This window comes from Hypomesus nipponensis, chromosome 6 (genome assembly GCF_054491055.1).
Source record: "Hypomesus nipponensis isolate SF chromosome 6, ASM5449105v1, whole genome shotgun sequence".
In the NCBI taxonomy this organism is placed as follows: domain Eukaryota; kingdom Metazoa; phylum Chordata; class Actinopteri; order Osmeriformes; family Osmeridae; genus Hypomesus; species Hypomesus nipponensis.
In genome coordinates this window covers 18,015,610-18,037,811 of record NC_140366.1, presented here as the reverse complement: position 1 = coordinate 18,037,811, position 22,202 = coordinate 18,015,610, and the positions used below count along the sequence as shown (strand labels likewise).

The 22,202-nt window shown below is 44.9% G+C and overlaps 1 protein-coding gene across 3 annotated transcripts; it reads left to right on the top strand.

Annotated features, from left to right (window-relative positions):
* The first annotated feature begins 532 nt into the window (after nt 1-532).
* Nucleotides 533-22,202, top strand: cdk19 (cyclin dependent kinase 19). 3 transcript variants are annotated; one of them, XR_014758467.1, is made up of 13 exons: nt 533-796; nt 2,949-3,024; nt 9,845-9,955; nt 10,141-10,281; nt 14,639-14,696; nt 16,100-16,231; nt 17,177-17,320; nt 17,483-17,552; nt 17,643-17,715; nt 17,855-17,952; nt 18,306-18,384; nt 18,559-18,738; nt 19,015-19,153. XR_014758467.1 is itself a non-coding variant. In XM_084700043.1 (13 exons), the coding sequence occupies exons 1-13, from the start codon at nt 669-671 to the stop codon at nt 21,950-21,952; spliced, it is 1,458 nt and encodes a 485-aa protein (XP_084556169.1). In that variant the 5' UTR covers nt 533-668; the 3' UTR covers nt 21,953-22,202. The 3 variants fall into 3 exon arrangements, 2 of the variants coding, with proteins under 2 accessions (XP_084556169.1, XP_084556170.1); XM_084700043.1 differs by lacking the exon at nt 18,559-18,738 and adding an exon at nt 21,818-22,202 and having other exon boundaries at nt 19,015-19,227; XM_084700044.1 differs by lacking the exons at nt 16,100-16,231; nt 18,559-18,738 and adding an exon at nt 21,818-22,202 and having other exon boundaries at nt 19,015-19,227.

Genomic DNA, 22,202 nt, shown 5'->3' with positions numbered 1-22,202 from the left:
TCGAGCTCTTCTTCGTAGAACGTAGATTGGCTACTACAACCATCTATTTTCTCAAGTTGCCAAACTCATGTGATGATACATTTAATTGGCTGCTGCATTGAAAGGTTTACATTTGTTTTTCAAATGCGCATTTTTATGATATGAGGATCACACATTTTGATTGAAAATGTATCTTTCACAAGCAGATATAAATAGAAGCTATAAGGAAATGGACTTGCAATGCACATTATGAGTGAATGCCATAATTATTTTGTTGAGGACATTCAATACACAAAACTACGCACGTTTATCAGATACCAAACAGCGTTAGCTTACACGTGTAAATATGAGTTAAATGTGTAACAGGAACTATAAACCAGTTCTTCCCGCATATTTTGAGTTCATGAGTACGCAACTACAGTAACTGCAGTGCGAAATGCGGGTTGTAGTTTTTATAGACCTCGATCTTACACACTGTCTATTAGCTGGTGTTTTTATAAAACGACATTGCCCAGAAAACCGTGCGTGCCAATTAGAAACGTCAACGAGCCACTGAACATTAAACGGAGCAGACCAAAATCCTAAACAAGGAAATGGTGGGGGAATAAAACGACCAAGATTATTTAATTAATGCATGTAATAATTAATATTTTATTTTATAGTAAATTAAGACATATTTATGGGTTAAAATGGATTACGACTTCAAAACAAAGCTGGCGGCCGAAAGGGAGAGAGTAGAAGATCTGTTCGAATATGAAGGTTGCAAAGTGGGTCGAGGCACCTACGGGCACGTTTATAAAGCTAAGCGCAAAGACGGGTAAGATTTTGAAAACGTTATTGTTTACACACAATAAACTGATTACAGATAATGTTAAGAAACACTACCCTTTTGTACGATGGATGGTGAATTGATTTGAACCACCCCGAGGGCTGCCCGTGTCTGTGTTTTTGTTTTCATGTACGCACTCACTCACAACGATCCTCCCCCTAAACAACACGGTGATGTTTATTTTTTTTGAAAGACTGTTCATAGGAATTGACGAAACTTGCGACGCAAGTTACGAGGTTAATAGACGGTACAATGTTGACATTAGGATCTTTTGATTCCCTTAAACAACTTAGCTTTTCACTGACGTTTAAAAGAATGTCACCTTTGGCCAAACACCATTTGGAAGCTATAATCCACGAAAAAGGAAACATACAGCAATATTGCTGCAATGTGTATCCCAATCATAAGAAACCACATAAGATATGTGACAAAGGACTGTTTCCTTTTATGCCCTCTAACTTTGCTCGAGTGAACTCGATAGATAGATACATAGATAGATCTATCTTTATTAATAAAAGGGTGTGGGGTGTGTGTGTGTGTGTGTGTGTGTGTGGGGGGGGGGGTACATAAGCAATGGAAAGAACAGCAAGAACAACTAAAATATTTAAGAACAAATATATGTTTGCAATGTTAAAAACCACCCAGTTAAGTATTGTCATAGTATGATTTGTTATGGTTTTTAACTACTTACCTGCACTTGCACTTGATATTTGATCACACACCATGTCGAACACCATGTGCCTTTTAGCCTTATGTTTCTAAATGACTAAGTAGCTTCATGCACAAGTTAACTTATCATTGAGAACTTTACTTTTCAAAAGTTCTAATCTCAATTTTAAAGCGACACCCTATTCTATAGTTTTATTGTATCTGTACACAAATACACATTTGAAATGAATGGGAGAGATAAGCATCACACAGTGGCATTTGGCAAATTGCCCTTTATTGTGTCCAGTTTATTTGGTGTTCAGATATAATTTCCTGTTCATTCGATTCACCTTGCTGTTTTGGCTTTTTGTAGTAGGCAACCCTTTGAGCCTGTTTTCCAAAGTTCCTCTCGCTGTCAGTAAGAAACAGACAAAGTAGCACTTTGGCAAGCTGTGAAAGCATGCTTTAGGCGAGTGTGCATCAACTGAAGAGGGAGTCTCCACATGCATGCACATTTGGGGAAACGATCCAAGGTTTTGGCCAGATGAAAATGGAGAGGCCAGGCTTGTTGAGGGGCACAAAAGGCAGGCTGTGGGCTGTGTGACGAGCCTGCCCACTCTGCATCTACGCCTGCTCCCCCAGGAGCCTCTGGACACTAATCACATGTGAATACCCAGAACAGATGTGATTCACTATTACCGTTATGTGGAGCCGAGCTGAAATCTAGCTAACAGATCTGTTTCACGTTTGAAAAAATGCCTCGTAGCACAGAAAGGAATAAATTCAACAACTCAATCTTGCACCTTTCAGCATAAACTATATGAACTTATCTCTAAGAAGTGTCTGCATTAGGTATTGTTTCCCACATTAGAAAACTGCTTATTTCAGAAAATCAATAGTTCTAACATCACGTATTTCATATTTGCACATCAGAATATATCTTACATTTCAGTTTTGGTGTATTTGTCCTCAAACAGCATTTTACAAGGGCACAAATACAAACTGAGCAACTGCAACCAGCTGTTTATAGAGAATATGAAAACAATATTTATATCTGCTTGATGTCATATTTGTGTTGTAAGGAAGCAGGGTTACCAGTCTAATAAAGGCCCAGACTGTAGTGGAAGCCAGAGACTGTTTGCATGGTTGGGTGAGACCTAAGATGGATAATGTTCCTGGCTCCGTAGACATACTGCACTCAACAACAACAGAGCACTCCTGTGGCAAGGGAATAGTTCTCTCCAGCCAGAGGATATTGCTAATGGCAGGGATTCCACTGTTCCGTGAAAGTTCTGACCGGCACTCAATCACCCCAATGCCCGTTTCATTCCTGTTTCCTCCTGGTTCTCTTCCTTACTGTTGCAGACACTTAACCTTAAATTCCTACGGTTAACACGGAATTTTGTTGATCTGACATGTTGTTCCGTGACACTCTGTATTTTCAGATAATAACTCTCTTCTCTTTTCCTCTTCTTTGTTTGTCTCTTTGAAGGAACGATGAGAAGGAGTATGCACTGAAACAAATTGAAGGCACTGGAATATCAATGTCTGCGTGCAGAGAAATCGCCGTGAGTTCCACTGTTATTCAAGGGGCTTTGAATGTTTTTCATTGTTTAAAGCATCAGAAATGACAAGTTCATCTGAATTATAATCCAGTAACCAAGTACCGTAACTTGACAAAATAACAATTAATATACTCATATGAGAGGTTGGTATCCTCCTACAATGAGATCTGCATTACAGCTGCTACAACACCACTGCTGAGCTGCTGGTGTTGCTAAATATAGAAATATTTGTTTAGTCAGTATGAACATTATGTACACGCTGTTTGACCAACAAAGAATACATGAACATTTTACTGCACTGCATATTTTATGCAGAAGGTAAAGTGTGCACAAGTGAAGCTTTATTGAATCAACAATGAACTTCCTTTTTCAGCTTGGTAGCTGCTGCAAATATGCATGCAAACGCATCCTTTCTCACAAACAGCTGTGACAAGTGTATTTCCAACCCAGTTCTAAGCAGAAAACCCCAAACTACAGTTTGTCCTGTTGCATAGCTAGCTTTATGTTTTCACAGTGATAGTTGCAAGCAGAACACACCAATTAGGATAGTCAAAATGTTTGTGGTGGTGGTGGGCGTGCCATATCCATGTGTCATTCAACATCTCTCTGTAAGTAGCAGCAGAGGTTCCAAATGTGACCCTTGTGACAGGCTAGCTGGATGTTATGTAATGGACTCTGGTTTCCATACTGCCCACATACCATGTGTTAGATATGTGCCATATGGTCCGAGGAATGTAGTCTAATGTAGGTGCACTGGCTATTTGTAACTATTAGTTGTGGAGATAAACTTTGTTTCTACACAAAACACTCATCACTTGATGATGACTGGTAGTGGATCGTAACATAAATGGTTCTAAAACGTTAATAGTCGAAGATAGGTAGGAGTTGGATTGTACTTGAACAAACACACATTGATCATTCTCAGCCAACTGTCAATAGAGGGGTTCTTTCAAAGCCGTGCCCAGTTTTATAACTCAATCAAGATTTAGCTTTTCAAACAATCCACGTTACTAAGTGATTTGGAATAACATTTGCTCAATTTTCTCAGGACAACAAAATAAATACATAATTGGGGGAATGTGATTTCCTGCCTTTGGGAACCGCTAAGGTTTTCTTCTAAGTTAAAGATCCAAGCTTACGAAAGTCCACAGCCAATCACATGTCAGATCCTCTCTCCCTCTCTCACTTGTCAGCTGGATGACACTGCCCCTCCCCGGATGAGATCTCTGATGATGTCATTGAAAGTATTAGTCAGCCATGTTTCATCAAAATATTCCTGTGACTCATCAAACATATTGTGTTAGTCATCAGAATCAGAGAATCAGAAGGGGTTATAATCGCCATGAAAGTTTGCACAGACAAGGAATTTACTTTCGCAAGAAGGTGCATATGTTCAACATATAGGAGAAAATCTTAAATAAGTGGAGTAAGTTTAAACAAGTCTAACTATACTATACAAGTCTAACTATACTATACAAGGGTATGTCTGGTTATTGGTTATTGTCTGGTTATTGCACACCATTTAGTAATGACTGCCTGTGTGTAGTGTTATTGCAGCTAACTTAACCACCATACATTCACAAGAGCAGTGACGAAGGAGGCCTAAGTGTACGCTGTAGGTATCAGAGTTGCCTACACAAAGTATCCCAAAGAATGCTTCCACATGGTGGGTCTCCTTCTAGAGCAACCAAGGAAAGTGGAGAGATTGCAAAAAGGTGGGGGGGCTGCACAATTCCTGGGGAGGGTGAAGTAGATACGCACTGTCAAGGTCTCTGGGGTGGGGGTGAGGGGGGCGGTGCTTAGCAGAGCGAGTGGGAAAGGCAGGTAGGAGGTTAGTCCCTCCCCTTCCCTCACCTCCCCTTCCCTCACCTCCCCTTCCCTCACCCCCTTCCCTCACCTCCCCTTCCCTCACCCCCTTCCCTCACCTTCACTCACCTCACCTCCCCTTCCCTTCTCTCCCCTCCCCTTCCCTCACCTCCCCTTCCCTCACCTCACCTCCCCTTCCCTCCCCTTCCCTTCCCTCACCTCCCCTCCCCTCCCCTCCCTTCGCCTCCCATCGTCAGAGCGGAGAAAGCTCCACACAGGGGTTCCTGCCTGCTGAATCTTAGAGCCACCAGAAATGTGTTTCACTCTAAGTCTCCCAGACCCGCTTCGCTGTAACAGAACAATGGACTCTTTGTGTCACCATTCCCACCCCCTACCCCCAAACCCAACCACCCCTCCCATTTCGGTTGAACGAACTGTGTAACAGAGTTTGGCATACCACATTCACGACTGAGGGGGGGATTGGGTGGAGGGTAGGAGGGAGCTGGGGGGTGGATGGTTTTCAGCCATGTGTTATTGGTTTTGTAACTTCAAATGGCTTAAGGATCTTTTTGTTTTTTCCGTGTTGGACTGTCCCTTCAGAAGTTGTGGAAAAATCATTAAATTCTGCACCGCTTCATAACCGAATGCACTTCTTTGATTATAGGCAATCACTGAGAGGAATGGAATACATTCAGGCTGTTTTATTATAGATGTTTGAGCATTCCTAGCAACAACTCTCTGTCAGTTTACGGGCAGTCAGCTTTGCACCTCTTGTTGATGCTGTGCTTTGTGTTTTAACTCACCTGTTCCTTAGTCTTCTCATGAAGCCATGCTGCCCTGACCTCTGAGCTGGATGATGCCGGGTAAAAAATATCCTGGCTTTCCAGGTGTGGATGGTTGACTGTGCACACAAAAACTATAAACTGAGTGAAGCCCCGTCTTTAATACACTTACTTAGACTGAAATCTCAGAGAAATTAAAGTTTTTGCACACGTTTTTGATCCACGTTTTTACAGTGGTATATCTCAAAGTATTTCTTATTTTCCTTTTTTGGGGGTCTGTGAGTCAGAGAGTTTGAACGGAACTTATGTGTCAGGGTTTGGGTATTGTGCAAGTTTGTTCACACTGAACCTATTTCTTCATCTAACAGGTGTAGGCCGAGGACAAGTCTATTGAGTTTAGACTGGCCTTTGTGGATTGAAACATTGTTTATGAATTCAATTATACTCCTGAAAAAAGTCTTGTTTTGCGTCGTGTTTATTACTACAAACAATGGCTTTTGTCTAAGTAAATGACTAGGGGCTTACCGTGAGACAAAAGACCTTTACGCCTGTTTTTTTTATTCTCTTTTCCTCTTGATTGAAAGCACTGCAAAAACATGGTGCTTGTTATTTTGTGGTTGTTTTCAAGGATGTGGGGAGATATGAATCGCTGATGCTAATAGATACAAACCAAAGAAGGATGTTATTTTACCTCCCCTCTGTTAACTAACCTCCCCTCTTCTCTGTTGACTAATCTAAATTGTTGCATTGATGAGAAGTTAAAGGTAGACATACTAAACATACTCCCCAAGAAAGTATAGTTCTCTCAAAGGAGATGTTATGGAAGGTTGTGTAGTTGAAAGCTTTAGTACGAGACATGTGGTAGCAATCATATTATAGATTAAATGAAATGTGGCCAGCCGCATGATCCGCTGTGGATTCTTTCTGTCTTCGAGTGGCTTTGCTGTTGTTTTTGCAAGCTATTTAAGCTTGCGTCAGCTGTTTTGCCCCCCCCCCCCCCCCCCCAACCGTCATCCAGATAGATGTGCAAACAAGAACATATTCTGGTTGTGTTTGCTTAGGGAGTTGGTCCACTTCTTCTCCCACTGAGTTGCAATGGTATAACATGATAGCTAATGACTGGGTGTCAGTCCTGCGGAAGAGCTCACAAATCTGATTCTATTTGATAAAATAAGTAATGAATGTGCTTTGGTAAAAAGCGGTTAAAGCCAGCAATGCCAATGCTGGGTCAATCAAATCCAGAATGCATTCCTAACCTGGTGCATTCTCCTCTGCTTAAGAACAGCATCATGATGTCCATTCTGGTGAAGACTATACTACGTTAATCCCCCTCAGAGCAGCAGACCAGGGTTTCTCAACACCACAGCTTTTAGCATTGTCAGCAGGATCTGTGTGACTCTGAATAACACAGCAAATGGCTGCTGTCGAGAACGCTTGCCTTGCCAATTGGTCGTTCGGTCTCCGAGAAAAGCGTGGCCTGCTTCTCTCCCTTTTTTTCCTCTTTATCGCTGTCTTGCTCTCTCTCTCTCTCCTTCCTCCTCTCTCTCCTTCCTCTCTCTCCTTTTTCCTCTCTCTCTCACCCTCTCTCTCTCTCACCCTCTTTCTCTCTCTCACCCTCTTTCTCTCTCTCTCTCTCTCTCTCTCTCTCTCTCTCTCTCTCTCTCTCTCTCTCTCTCTCACCCTCTCTCTCTCTCTCTCTCTCTCTCTCTGTCATACACACACGCTCTAAAGCCAGACAGAGGCGTGTTGTATATCTGGGTCCAGTACTGGTCTCAGATCCAAACATGGCAACCGGCTGTGGATTTATCGACCCAGTGCTCTGGAGCCGCATGAGAGACTCCAAGTCATTAATCAGAGCTTTACAGCACCGGGCTGATCTGTTTATCTTCTGCATCTTCTTCTTCTCTGGTGTATGTGTGTGTGTATGTGTGTGTTTGACTTGTGTTGACCATGAGTTAGAGACAATGAGAGACAAAACCGTTCCATGTTTTATCTGTTCCGCCAGTGTAGCCAGCAAGTTGTAACTTGCAAACCAATGGCCTGGTTTTCCAAACAATGTTGATGCCTGAAAAGCAAATCCATTTTCACTTTAGGACTATGCCTATTTTGGGTACAGGAAAGTACCCCTCATGTTAGGGTTAGCTTCTTTAAAGGTGCAATGGTTGCCCTAACCTTAGTCTGGTTCAGCTGGGTCTGTTTGGGACATGTCCAATGAGTACTTTCTCTTGTGGATCTGTTTAAAAGCATGACCCATTTTTTCATCAGAACAGGAACAAATGGATTGGTCTATTCTTTTTGCCACTTTACCTTTTCCACACAAACCCTGCACTGGAAAAATAAGATACAGTTTTTCTTGTTTTTTATTTTAATATTGTGCCTTAAATTATTTTTTTCTGATTAATCCTTTACTGATTAATTTGTTCTGCCATTTTCAAACTGATTTACACAAAGATTGGCATTAGAGATGTACCCACTGTGACAACCTAACATAACCTTGGACTAACCCACATTGGCTTTGTATTGATTGCATTGAGAGTGCTATGTTTTATGGATGAAACCAATTGATAGCCCATAGTTTTTTGGGTCTGTGTTTGAATATGTGTGTGTGGGGGTGTGTGTGTTATGAGGAACCAGTGGAACAAGCAGAGCAGGAGGGTACTCCAGAAAGCAAGTTTGGAGACATACCCGGGTAAGTTAATTCTAGCTGACACCCAGCGTTGCTACAACATTGTGTGTCAGCTGGAGAGTTAATTTACCCGTTTATGTCGCATAACCTGCTTTCTGGAATACCCCCCTGGCATTGTTGGTTTGTAAGGGGGCTCTAAGACCAAAGTGTGCCACCAAAGAGCGTGGAATGTCCATAAGCCATGGACTCATTAGCACAATGCCGTGTCATAGCTGCGGGATTAGGCTGAATTAAACACCAACTTCAATAACCCCCGTCTCCATTTTTCCCCATTCAAAGGCCAAATCAAACATGCTTCACACAATCACAGCATTATTTCCCGTCCACTCTGCTCTCTGAAGGCCCCTCCCCCACCCTCTTCCCTTTCCTAGAGTTCCAGAGGGGTACGTTTACGTTTTGTAAGTGCAGAGAGCCTCTTCTCAGTAACTGTGTCTGAGATGGACAGACACTCTGAAATTACAGACGTGCTCTGTGAGCCTCTGTCCTGGTTTCGTGTTTAGTATAAGGTGTCAGCCAAGACTGGCAAAGGTATTTTTCCTTGGGTTTTAGGTTAGGTGACACACAGAGTAATCACATTAACCGTAATCTTGAATAATTCATTCTGTGGATAGGATTATGATCTCTTTCAGCTCTTTCCCCCCTTGGGCCACCCACTGTCACCGTAGTAACTGTAAAGGGCACAAGTGATTATGGATTTAGTAGTTTGTCAAAATGACAAAGTAAGAAAGACGGTGTCAAACCGATTAAGGAATAATGTCATAACAACTGAAGGTCATTAAATGATGTGTACTGTAGACTAGCCTGTTGCAGACTGTAGACTAGCCTGTTGCAGACTGTAGGCTAGCCCTTTTGCAGACTGCAGACTAGCCTGTTGCAGACTGTAGACTAGCCTGTTGCAGACTGTAGGCTAGCCTGTTGCAGACTGGTGATGTGTACTGTAGGCTAGCCTGTTGCAGACTGGTGATGTGTACTGTAAGCTAGCCTGTTGCAGACTGTAGGCTAGCCTGTTGCAGACTGGTGATGTGTACTGTAGACTAGCCTGTTGCAGACTGGTGAGTGTTGAAGCGGAATATAGACAGTTCATCACAGCTGAGAGAGCGCATCAGAGGAGCTACAGTGGTGTTTATCAACATTCTCAACCCTTCTAAGCGTTTTCAAAATAATTTAAAAAAACGTTTCTATATTTTCTTTCACATTAAATAATTTCAACCTTTCGAAAACATTTTTTTTTTTTTTACTGTTCGATACCTTCTTTTCACACACAACACAGCACAAACGAGTTTCACATTTTTAGTAAACTTTTTTTCTTTCAAAAATACCTTTTCAACCAATAAGATATCAAGTTTTAGTCACGAGTTTCGTGTTGGGGCCTAAGCAAGACTACCAACTTCAAACTTCATAGTGCCTGATACTCGCGATAATCAAGCTACCAACACACACAAACATTTCTGCCTTTATAATTAGATGTACTGTAAGTCTTTAAAATAAAACTTAATGCCTGTATTTGAATCATTATTCCTGAATGTTCCTCTTGTCTGTCTCTCGCCAGCTGCTACGAGAGTTGAACCACCCCAACGTGATCGCCCTGCAGAAAGTGTTCCTGTCCCACAGCGACAGGAAGGTGTGGCTCCTATTTGACTATGCCGAACATGACCTTTGGGTAAGTGAAGTATTACAGACACTTCCTGTGAAACCTGCCAACGTCCCAAATCTACAGTTTTTTAACACCCGATTGATGAATTTCAAACCCTCGATTCTCATCTTTTCAATCACGGGCAAAGATGCACCAATAGCCATCCTAGGATAGCCAAAGTTGTATCAGTGGGTCTGATTTCTTCCTTTCAGCACATCATCAAGTTTCACCGGGCTTCCAAGGCCAACAAGAAACCCATGCAGCTGCCACGAGGGATGGTCAAATCACTCCTGTATCAGATTCTGGATGGAATTCATTACCTACATTCCAACTGGGTGCTGCACAGAGATCTGGTCAGTGCCACTGTTCAAAAGTTACCACTGATCACCGAGTCGTAATTATGGCCGGGCGATATATTGAATATTAATCGCAATCATTTTGACGACAATGTAAAATTGAACATATCGTGAATTTCGAATACATTTGATTTTTTTTTTTTTTTTGGCTGGTCATTGTGTTACTTGTGTTTTAAGATCACCGTCTGGCTCCTCTGTGTCCACACACACACACACACACACACACACACTAGTGCACACCCCTACACCACACATGCCCAACTTCTCCATTTGAACCTCAACACTTAATCATATTTTCCCAAGAGTTCGTTATGACAGCAACAGGAAGGGACTTGGGTGGTTTCCAGCTAGTCAGGTTGTGTTATTCTGGCACAGGTGTTGTTATACCACAGGGAGGTTTTTGTTATCATTCCTCCAGGCCTTTGGCTGTGGAGCTGGGTGTCTTGACATAGTGAATGACCCATCCACCCCACTGCCTCCTCCTTCCATCCCCTCCAACAATATGTAGCACCTCTGTGAGATTTTCTCCTCTGCAGTTTTCCCACAGTGCTTTCCTGGAAAGGCCGTCAGTTCACCTGTTCACTATCGCCTGGGCTCACTGTGCCAGAGGTCAGTCCCTGGCCTTAGTTAAACAATGTCACTGGGTTGAGTTCTCTCTCTCTCTCTCGTTCACTCTTTTTGTCTCATCTCTCTTATCTGGCAAAGTAAAGCTTAGAGAATACTGTCTCACTATCTTTTATCTCGTATCCCTGAAACTATCTCGTTCCCCAGAAAGGGTCATGTTCCTTCTGTAACAAATGATTGAAAATCTAAACAGACAACAGCACAGCATTAATTTGAGTAAGCACAGTAAAGTAAAATAGGATGATTCCATTGGGCAGGGTAATGCTAGATTAGTTACATACAACGATTTGTATGTGACTGAATGAAAGAGTATAGGATCCAATCCACTGTAAAAGTCACAGCTGTTCCTTACTTATTTTCAACACCCACTAATTGCTGGCCAAGCATACAGTAAGTCAGTTGATGGGAGTTGACTTCCGACACTGGACAGTCCACCAAATCCCTTCGCTTCAGGAATCTTACAAAGCCTTTATCAGAACATCCCCTCTTACATAATAACCCCGGCAATCCCAAATGGCTTGGTGGAGCCTGGGCTGACTGGCTATTGCACATAAATACCCAGGGATCAGAGAGGGGGGTTCCCTTGCTGTACTCACTCATCCAGACTGGGCCACAGCAGTCTGGATCAGTTCACAGGGTGCGTATAGTAGTCTATGTTATGCATACGCACACGGACCTTGGGTGGGTGTCAACGTTGTCAAGGACTCTTCACCAATCTGTGGGGTGATTGAGTGCAGTCTGTTGAAGGGAAGGAGAAGGGAGCATGTTGGATTTCTTGTGTGTGTGACCTCAAGGGTCAAGTCCTGCACTAGTCCTGCCGCACATGCTCAGTGCAGGTCCACAGTTTACGGCTGTGGTGTACTCACACGGTAACCAGGGCTGTTTTAGTCTTATTGGAGCTAGTCTCTTATCTAAGCTCCAGCTCTTTTCCGGCTCTTAATAGTTGTTTTCGTTAGTACAGGATGGTTTCCTTGTTGTGGCGCTGTGTCTGACTTGAGACCAAGGCTGAAGTGTTGATGCAGTGTTTCAGTGTATTTTCTCAAAGATAGCACTTCCTGCTATTATGGTCTCTCCAGTGGTTGGTATCACACTTCATTGCGTTGTAATCTGTTACATCGTCAGCTTGAACATGTTTTTTGTAACTTTCACAGAACTTCTGATGTTTCTTTGAAAATGGTAAAGAAATAGCTCAATGACTTTTCTTTGGAAAGTTACTCATTCCGTCTTCTGACGGTTCAAAGTTGATGTATGTTCGAGTTATCAAGCTACAGGTTCACTGTACTATTCATGCGAGGGTAGGTCTGTTGGTCTAAGGAGTAGGTGAGCATTAACAAGAGCAGCATTCCTGTTCTCCAGAGGGGCCAAAACACCACACACACACATTCTAACCCAGCCCTTTATCAGTAGCCACAGGGTAGACACTGGTAACAGCATGTCTTTCATGCCTCTACCTCTTCAGCACTTACGTAACAGTCAACCTTCTGGGTCTGTGTGTGTTGGAGAGAGAGAAAGAGAGAGAGAGAGAGAGAGAGAGAGAGAGAGAGAGAGGGAGGGAGGGAGGGAGGGAGGGAGGGAGGGAGGGAGGGAGGGAGGGAGAGGGAGAGGGAGAGGGAGAGGGAGAGGGAGAGGGAGAGGGAGAGGGAGAGGGAGAGAGAGAGAGAGAGAGAGAGAGAGGGAGGGAGAGGGAGGGAGGGAGGGCTGCTTGCTGCACCACTACAGAGAGCAACCCCCCCCTTCCCCTCCCCCACTCCAGAAGGCAGCTCCCAGCCTGCTCCACCCCCTCCTCCAGCCCATGTTATGTAACAGAGAGCAGCCAGTGCAAATCACACCACTACTCCACGCATGGAGGGCCTTCCTGCTCCTCTGCCTTCCTGCTGACTTCGCATTTCACCCTGAGGCTCAGGGATGTTCACCCGATGTGCGCTAATGTACTGAACCTCCCTTCTCGGAGAACAAAAGCATGCAGGTGATTGTAATGTATAACGCTTACCTGTGGAGAAATCCATACGTGACAGCCAGCAGGAAGAAATGGGGACACCGAATCGGAACTATTTTTAGCTTGCTGTTGTCAAGTGTCTAAGCTCCCTCTCCCACACCTGCCTGTTTCCGCGCATGGTCCTCCTGAAGGCATGTCCTGTCATGAGGTCATGGAATATTATTGGACCGTGTATAGCTCGTCCCCCCAGTCTGTGGCACTTCATCGGGGAGAGAAACCTCCTGACGAATGTCCTTGGTGTGAATGTGTGCCCTCTCCCATGGCATCAGCAGGCCTGCACAGCTATAATTCAGATGGCTGAGCGGTGAGGGAATCGGGCTAGTAATCAGAAGGTTGCCAGTTCGATTCCCAGCCGTGACAAATGACGTTGTGTCTTTGGGCAAGGTACTTCACCCTACTTGCTTTGGGGGGGGAATGTCCCTGTACTCGCCCTGGAAAAGAGCGTCTGCTAAATGACTACATGTAAATGAATGTGTTTGGTGGGAATGTGTGCCCTCTCCAGTGGCATCAGCGGGCCTGCACAGCTATAATTCACATGCAGTATGGAATGTGGGACTGCAAAAAAACGAAACAGGGTCATTACTTAATCATGAAACATGTGCCAGGAAAAAAAGGAAACACTAGCTACTGCCGGAGCCAGGACAAAGGAGCTGAATTAATAATGACCTGGCTATACTGTAGTGTGTCTCTGGCGCATGGCTATTTTGGACTTGACACGGTAATATTGTTTTCTAAAGACAGGCAGGACCTTGGGGATCATATTGACAGTCCCTCAGAGTATTAAGTTCCCCCTCTTAAGTCGCTGAATGTTACCTACTGAGTGCAAAGCTTAACATGATGGGGGTTTGGAAACAAGTGGCAGGTCATAATGTCTAAACAGTAATAATTCAACACGGGTACCTTGTTATTGTCGGATCCATTTTTATCTGTGCGATTTACGTTTTCCAGTCATTCAATTTGTGTTTTATTCAGGCGTTATGGTAATTACTGTTTTCCTGTTCAGCAAATTGTTCTCTCGGCACACAGGTTCAGTGATATGAATGTCTTTAGACTAAACCTATGAACACAGGTGTTCATAAGTTGAAGGAGGATCCAGGCCAAGTCATTTGAACATGAAAATAACCTTGTGTTTGTTGATAGCGGTGTGTGTGTGTGTCTTCTTGCTGTTTTGAATAATACAGCTCATTATAAGTGCTGTTCCTATAGCAACAGACCGTGTTTGTTGAGCTGACTGAATCCTGTGAGATTTCAGATTCACGTAGTGCGACTTAGGGGAGAAACAGATGGAGAAGGGTGAATGATGAGTGCCCTGTTGCACAAGTACAGTTATTGGGATTTGGCCTATGTAGACTCAGTTACACCTACAGTTGTATAATTCAGCGCTCATTGTACGAATAGGTACTGGTACATTGTAGGTACATACTGGCCCATTCCCAGATGTTATAGTGTCCTTTTTAAATTCGTATCAGACCTCTTTCTTATTGATTATGGGTTTGTCGACCTAAACTCAGAGGTGTCTCATTGAAACAGGCCCCTAAGGTGGAGTTAATCAATAATCATTAAAGTTACTCTGTGACGGTGTTGAAAGATCACAGTGAATGATGAACAAGCGTTTCTGTGTATTTTCATAAAGCGTCTCAGTATTCCAGAGATCGTGAAGTTCGTAACCTAGGGCCTGTCCTGATCCCATAACTAAAGGCTGTTTTTCTTCTGTGTTATTCTTTGTCCCTCCAGAAACCAGCCAACATTCTGGTGATGGGAGAGGGACCGGAACGAGGAAGAGTGAAAATTGGTATGGGCTCACACACCTGGTCATGAATCACACACCTGGTCATGAATCACACACCTGGTCATGAATCACACACCTGGTCATGAATCACACACATGGTCACGAATCACACACCTGGTCATGAATCACACACATGGTCACGAATCACACACCTGGTCACGAATCACACACCTGGTCACGAATCACACACCTGGTCATGAATCACACGCGGTTTTAGCAACCTATCAGGTAACATATTGACTGAGTGAGTTGTTGGAAGTATTTCACACAAGCGGAGCGGCTGAGGATCTGTTAGGAACACAAGGATAAGGGGCTTCAGTGCCCTCTGTCGAGTTATGTAAGAGCAGCTATTATGGGAAGATGTAAGTCTGCAATGCCAAGCCAGAGCTTGGTTATTGTTTTAGTGAAACTGGAGCCCTTGTGCCTGTCATGGCTTGGTGATACATTCACTGGCAGGCCCTAGGAGATGTCATGCTTTTACCTGACAGACCACAGTGATTAACATTTACATTTAGTCATTTAGCAGATGCTCTTATCCAGAGCGTACTTACAGTAAGTAAGTACAGGGACATTCTCCCAGAGGCAGGTAGGGTAAAGTGCCCCTCCCAAGGGCACAACGTCATTTGGCACGGCCTGTTATATTCAAAATGTCAAGAGTGCTTATAGCTTATAACTCCACAGCCTTCGCTCTGTCAGAGAGGAGACCAGAACCCAACACACTGGCACACAACATTCTGGCAAAGTCATACGAGTCACTTTCAGTAACATTTACTCATTTAGCAGACGCTCCTATCCAGAGCGACTTACAGTAAGTACAGGGACATTCTCCCCGAGGCAAGTAGGGTGAAGTGCCCTTGCCCAAGGACACAACGTCATTTGGCACGGCGGGGAATCGATCCGGCAATCTTCTGATTACTAGCCCGACTCCCTCACCGCTCAGCCATCTGACTCTCTACAGATGTACTCAGTAACAGAGGTCATCTGCCGCGGTGCTCAACAGATTGCTTGAGGAGGTCATTCCGGTCAGCCTACATGAGGCAGGACAGTAGGTCGGTCTGGCAACTGGATACGAATCCTTGAGCCAATGTTAGCGGTTCTCGAATACCCAACACTATTTATCCATACCAAGGATTCAACCTACACTGTAGTGCACACACCTGATCTGCAGGACAGGTTGTTAAGGAGACAAACATGTCCCTCATGGCATGGCCTTCTTAAAGGACGTCCTGAAACTGGAGTCCCAGTTCAGAACCTGTCTAGTTGGCTTGGTTGATATGTGAGCCCATGGCAGATCTTTCTCCAAGAGTGTGGCCATGTACGAGAGCGTCCTACTCCAGATACGGCCGTGTTGATACTATGTCCACACTATGTTGACACTGATCCTCTCTGTCTCCTTGGTTACTCAGCTGACATGGGTTTTGCAAGGCTCTTCAATTCTCCTCTGAAGCCACTAGCTGACCTTGACCCGGTGGTGGTGACCTTCTGGTACCGGGCGCCTGAGCTGTTGCTAGGAGCCCGCCACTACACCAAAGCTATCGGTGAGTTGACAGAACCAGGACTTTAGAGGTATCGAGTCCAAAGTAGATTAGACTGAAACAGTGAAGAGACAATTTAGTGTTTGTCAATCCCAGAATTTCCATACCCATTCAAATATGTAACCAAATCATACAGAATAGAATCAGGCTTTCTCAACCCTGGTCCTCGGAACCCCCTGCTGAGCATATTCTAGATGTTTCAGTCTTCCAACACCTTATCAAACAACTGAAGGCGTTTGCCGTACTTGATAACGAGCCTTTCATTTAAATCAGGTGTGTTGGAGCAGGGAATCATTCTAGAACATGCAGGACAGGGGGTCTCGGAGGACCAGGGTTGAGAGAGGCTGTACTAGATAACTAACTGCCCGACATGCGGCTCTGACCTCTGGGTCTCTGTCGCCTTGATTGTCTGACTGTGGAGGTGTTTGCTGTGAAGGGAGGAACGCGCAAACTTCTCACAACAGAAGTATGTTCTCCAAGAACGTGAAGGTGTAAAGGTTAAACAACATACTCTGTGGGTGTAGTTGAATGTGAAGTGAAGTGGTTTATGGCATCTATCTTTTGGAAGGGTGTGTATAATTAGATTTGATTCCAGGAAGACTAGAGTGTTGACTTGGTCAGAGTCCAAGCCAAAATATGTTTTGCAAAATGTTTTACATCGCCCACGTAACCCCCTAGTGCGTAAGGAAGTAAAGGATTGTCATTTTTGCTTTTAGTATTCAGACACAGTACATCTGTTACAGTGGGCCCGACACAAACTGTTACGATTATGTCACACGTCTGAGGAAAGATAGTAGTTTAGTCACCATGTTTCTTCTTGATGATGGTCATATACTGATTCTCTTCATATGACAGTATATCCTCTAATCTGTGTTATGTGGAAGGGTGAGGGGGTTCTGAACTGACAGTGTGGGACCTTGCAGGATAAGTACAGTTGTTCCTTTTCAGATATCTGGGCAATCGGCTGCATTTTTGCTGAGCTCTTGACGTCGGAGCCAATCTTTCACTGTCGCCAGGAAGACATCAAGACCAGTAATCCTTTCCACCACGATCAGCTGGACAGGATATTCAGTGTCATGGGCTTCCCTGCAGGTTTGTGAAAACACACGTGACTAGAAACACCTCCCAGATGTCGTCCAATTCACCATCCTTGTCTTTTTGGATGTGTTTTCATCACACAAAATGCATGTCAGTGCTTTTACGGCCAGTAGTAACTGAGTTATTTTGCTTTATGTTTCTAAAATGTCTCCCCAGATAAAGATTGGGAAGATATCCGTAAGATGCCGGAATACCCTACACTTCAGAAAGACTTCAGAAGAACAACGTGAGTAGAAGTGGGCACAGACTTACTTGGAATGGCCTCCCATTTGGTTTGGTCTGTTTGTCATGTTCCTTGTTTTCCATGCTTCCTCAGGTATGCAAATAGCAGCCTAATCAAATACATGGAGAAGCATAAAGTTAAACCCGACAGCAAAGTTTTCTTGTTGGTAAGGACACAACACAAACCTCTCTGGTATATTCTCTGACTGTGGAACCCAGTGTCTGTTTATGGACATTGTGATATCTGCACAGTCAAGCAAGACTGTAATTGATAAGATGTTTATTGATGTTTATTGATAATGGCAGCTCCAGAAACTGCTCACAATGGACCCTACCAAAAGGATCACTTCTGAACAGGCACTGCAGGACGCCTACTTCTTAGAAGACCCCTTACCAACGTCTGAGTAAGACTCAATACTTCATCACTGAATCTCTAAAGTTTGTCCTTGAATTGTTGTCTTCTCTCCTCGTCTCCTTTTCCCTTCACATAAACAGAGAGCAGAGAGATTTTCTCTAGTCCTTATGGTCTAGGGTGTCGAAGGGGAAAGCAAGGAAGTAGTGGTCATTATTTCAGTGAACTGAATTGAAAACCTCATGAATCATAATTCATGTGTTTTTGTTTTTAGGATTTCTGGTGTGCTGTTTTCTTTTCTTCACTGAAGGAAATATGTTTCTTATCACAGAAAGATAAAGAATTATGTCTCTTTTCCAGGCAGTTTGCCCATTAATAAACAACCTAATTTGTCTTTGTTTTCAGTGTGTTTGCTGGGTGTCAGATACCGTACCCAAAACGAGAGTTTCTAAACGAAGACGAGCCAGAAGAAAAAACTGAGAAGGTAAAACCAGAAGTAAACTGCAACCAAACGTCCACACGTCTGCATTCACCAGACACATGTTCATTAGCTTGTGCGTCAAACACCAGTGTAGCGGAGAGCGTCACGTGAGTTCCTGTAAAAGGATGTCAACCTCACTGGCTCTACGAACCCAGAGGCTCTTCTGTGCCTTCGCAGCTACTGTCAAGAAGGCAGCGTCTGATCCAAGGGCTGCCTCGCAGTCAGGCTGGCTGCCAGCTCTCCGCCAGCCAGACTTGCTAGGCATGACAGGGCCTCATTGTTTCAGCTGACCAGTTCACGTGTCTTGGCCTGGAGCCCCATGAGAACCATGCAAGCCAGAGGGGCAGTGAGATTCCTGTAAGCCGTCTCAAGCAAGTACTTTCAAGGCCTCAGTCCCACATCGCTGTAAACAATGACACGCATCGATCAATGGCCTATTGTTCACGTGGCTACGCGTTGAAAACCCGTTTTCTGAAATCAGGGTTTGTTTGATGGTTTCATAGGAAATGTTGTCGATGTGTGGTAAGAATAGTTCGGTCCTTTCATTGCCGCAGTGACGTGCAACCAGGGTGGTGTCTGAAATGTTTACGTGTGTTTGAGTGTGTCTCCGCGTGTGTGTGTTTGTGCTCCCAGACGCAGCAGCACCAGACCCAGCAGCAGACCGTGGCCCAGCAGGCCCCCTCACAGCAGAACTCGGCCCAGACCAATGGCACCTCAGGGGGCACAGGAGCCAATCCCGGCGGGGGTCTTCAACACAGCCAGGACCAGGGGCCCCCAAACAAGAAACCTCGAATCGGGCCTTCAGGAGCCTCCTCAGGCACAGGAGTCCTGCAGTCAGAGTACCAGGTCAGATCAGTCTCACCAGTGGACCATCACAGTACCAGGGCAGATCAGTCTCACCAGTGGACCATCAGAGTACCAGGTCAGATCAGTCTCACCAGTGGACCATCACAGTACCAGGTCAGATCAGTCTCACCATTGGACCATCAGAGTACCAGGTCAGATCAGTCTCACCAGTGGACCATCAGAGTACCAGGTCAGATCAGTCTCACCAGTGGACCATCAGAGTACCAGGTCAGATCAGTCTCACCAGTGGACCATCAGAGTACCAGGTCAGATCAGTCTCACCAGTGGACCATCACAGTACCAGGTCAGATCAGTCTCACCAGTGGACCATCAGAGTACCAGGTCAGATCAGTCTCACCATTGGACCATCAGAGTACCAGGTCAGATCAGTCTCACCAGTGGACCATCAGAGTACCAGGTCAGATCAGTCTCACCAGTGGACCATCACAGTACCAGGTCAGATCAGTCTCACCAGTGGACCATCACAGTACCAGGTCAGATCAGTCTCACCAGTGGACCATCACAGTACCAGGTCAGATCAGTCTCACCAGTGGACCATCAGAGTACCAGGTCAGATCAGTCTCACCAGTGGACCATCACAGTACCAGGTCAGATCAGTCTCACCAGTGGACCATCAGAGTACCAGGTCAGATCAGTCTCACCAGTGGACCATCAGAGTACCAGGTCAGATCAGTCTCACCAGTGGACCATCACAGTACCAGGTCAGATCAGTCTCACCAGTGGACCATCAGAGTACCAGGTCAGATCAGTCTCACCAGTGGACCATCAGAGGCACCTTTACCATCCGTTATCCGTTTAATCTGTTCTTTTTTTACCTGGTAAACTTGGGTAGGTCAACAATACGAATGGGTGGAGTAAAACATCAGAAACGTGGGCCATCTTTGACACTTTAACTTCGGGGTCGAAACAAGGTGTTGAGCTTTGGCCTGGAGCACTCAGGCTTTGCTCTGAGAGACCAGACGGTGAAAGGATTTAACTCTGGCATGGTGGAGGTATGACGCTGGCTAACTGCAATGCAAGCCATATTTTATCAGGAAGATAATGTCCTTTCTTTGGTTCACACCAGCCTGCTGATAAAGGATAGAGTCAAACACTGAGCCGGCCTGTCTCTCTGCTGTCCTCTGTCCTGGCGCCGACTATCTTTGGCTCGGGCCTGTTCACGGGGTATGGGACCGGCAGAGAGAAAAAGTGATTGTGAACCGTGGGGTGTGAGAGGGAGGGAGAGAGTGAAAGAGTATGTGTTAGAACATAAGCAAGGTTGAGATAAAGCTGGTCTCTCTGACCTTGCCTGTACCTCCGCTGGGGGCTGTTGAAAGGGGTACCAGCAGGTGCTATATTTAGCCTGGGCTGAGGTTGCATGGGTGCAGCTGCTGGGATCTTCACAGCTTTAGCCGATGTATAAATATCCCCCTTTCTGAGGAACAGAATGGGACAGAGCTGGCTAGTTTGGCGTCACATTCAGCGCCCTACTTTCCTCCTTATTGATCACTCTCCCCCGGGCAATCCCATAATGCACTGCTATGTCCCCCTCTGCACCACTCACACGATGTGTAGGGGGGGGGGGGGTTGGATATAGATGCACCCCAGTCCAGATCTGCCACCTACCCCTGGTCATTAAGTAGTGAATTGGGTAAATAGATGAGGGTTTTTCTCTGACTGGCACAATGAGTCATAATGGTCAGGTACAAGTCAGTCAGTCACATATCTATTTTTCAACCTGTAAGGAGTAGTAGGTTTATTATAGTACATTTACATTTAGCAGACGCGCTTATCCAGGGCGACTTACAGTAAGTACAGGGACATTCCCCCTGAGGCAAGTATGGTGAAGAACCTTTCCCAAAGACACTACGTCATTTTGTACGGCCGGGAATCGAACCAACAACATTCTGATTAATAGCCCGACTCCCTAAACGCTCAGCCATCTGACCCTCCGAGTAGGGGTTTGGTGTTGTGATGGCTGTTTGATATATTACTGTGTCCTCAGTCCTAAGTATAGTTTTAATATGTCTGAAATATTTGCTCTGAGGATAGATTAATGTCGTCACCATTTTGTACTTTGATTGGCTACACGTGACTGACCATTGTCATAACTGAGCCTTATTGCTTACCTTGCGTATCAAGTCAAATAGCGTGCTGTCTTAAATTCTACAAGTGTCCATCAGTATGTTGAGAAGTCAGCCCCAATCTATTTCTGTTTCTTTTTTCATGTAATTTCTAAGTTTTTTTCATTTTTTATCTCCCAGTGTCATAGACAAGGGCTATTTCAGGTTATAGATTTGTAGGTCAGGGTAAATTGCTGTAATTTAGGTCACCAGTCGTGGTAATTAGCAGAACTGTGGGTGAACAGCAGGAAATGCTGGAAAGTGCAGTATTGGTGTTGGTATACACATCTTGAGCGGTTACTGTCTGAAAGGCACCTTGTGACAAACGGATACTCTCGAGGTGCCGAAAAGAGAAGAGTTGTTGAAACGAGGGTATCTTTTAGTTTTCCAGAGTCACAAACGACAAACCGTGACGTCTCAATGTCATCAAACGTTAATCATTTTCTCTCCGTTCATCTTCTCATCAGCACTCCAGCTCCCGCCTTGGTTACCAAAGCAACGTCCAAGGTTCCGCCCAGCCCCAGAGCACCATAGGATACTCCTCATCCTCCCAGCAGAGTTCCCAGTACTCCCATCAGTCCCACCAGTCCCATCGCTACTGAGCTCTCCTAGAAGCAGAGGAGCTCCACGTCTTTGTCATCATGGAACCAACGCACCACCTCCAGCACAACTCCACCACTCCCTCGATGCTCCAGCCTCTGCTCCAGCCTCTGCTCCAGCCTCTGCTCCAGCCTCTGCTCCAGCCTCTTCTCCAGCCTCTGCTCCCCTCCAGGGCCTCCTGATCAGACATGTCATTCAGATGACAGTCAGGCCATTCCAGCTCCTCCACCCCGACCGGTCAACCCCCCCACC

Excerpts from the sequence above, each read along its gene's own strand:
- cdk19 (XM_084700043.1), top strand. The coding sequence starts at position 669 with ATGGATTACGACTTCAAAACAAAGCTGGCGGCCGAAAGGGAGAGAGTA. Across the intron at positions 9,956-10,140 it reads ATGCCGAACATGACCTTTGG|CACATCATCAAGTTTCACCG; the intron begins GTAAGTGAAGTA and ends TCTTCCTTTCAG. Across the intron at positions 17,553-17,642 it reads AAAGACTTCAGAAGAACAAC|GTATGCAAATAGCAGCCTAA; the intron begins GTGAGTAGAAGT and ends ATGCTTCCTCAG.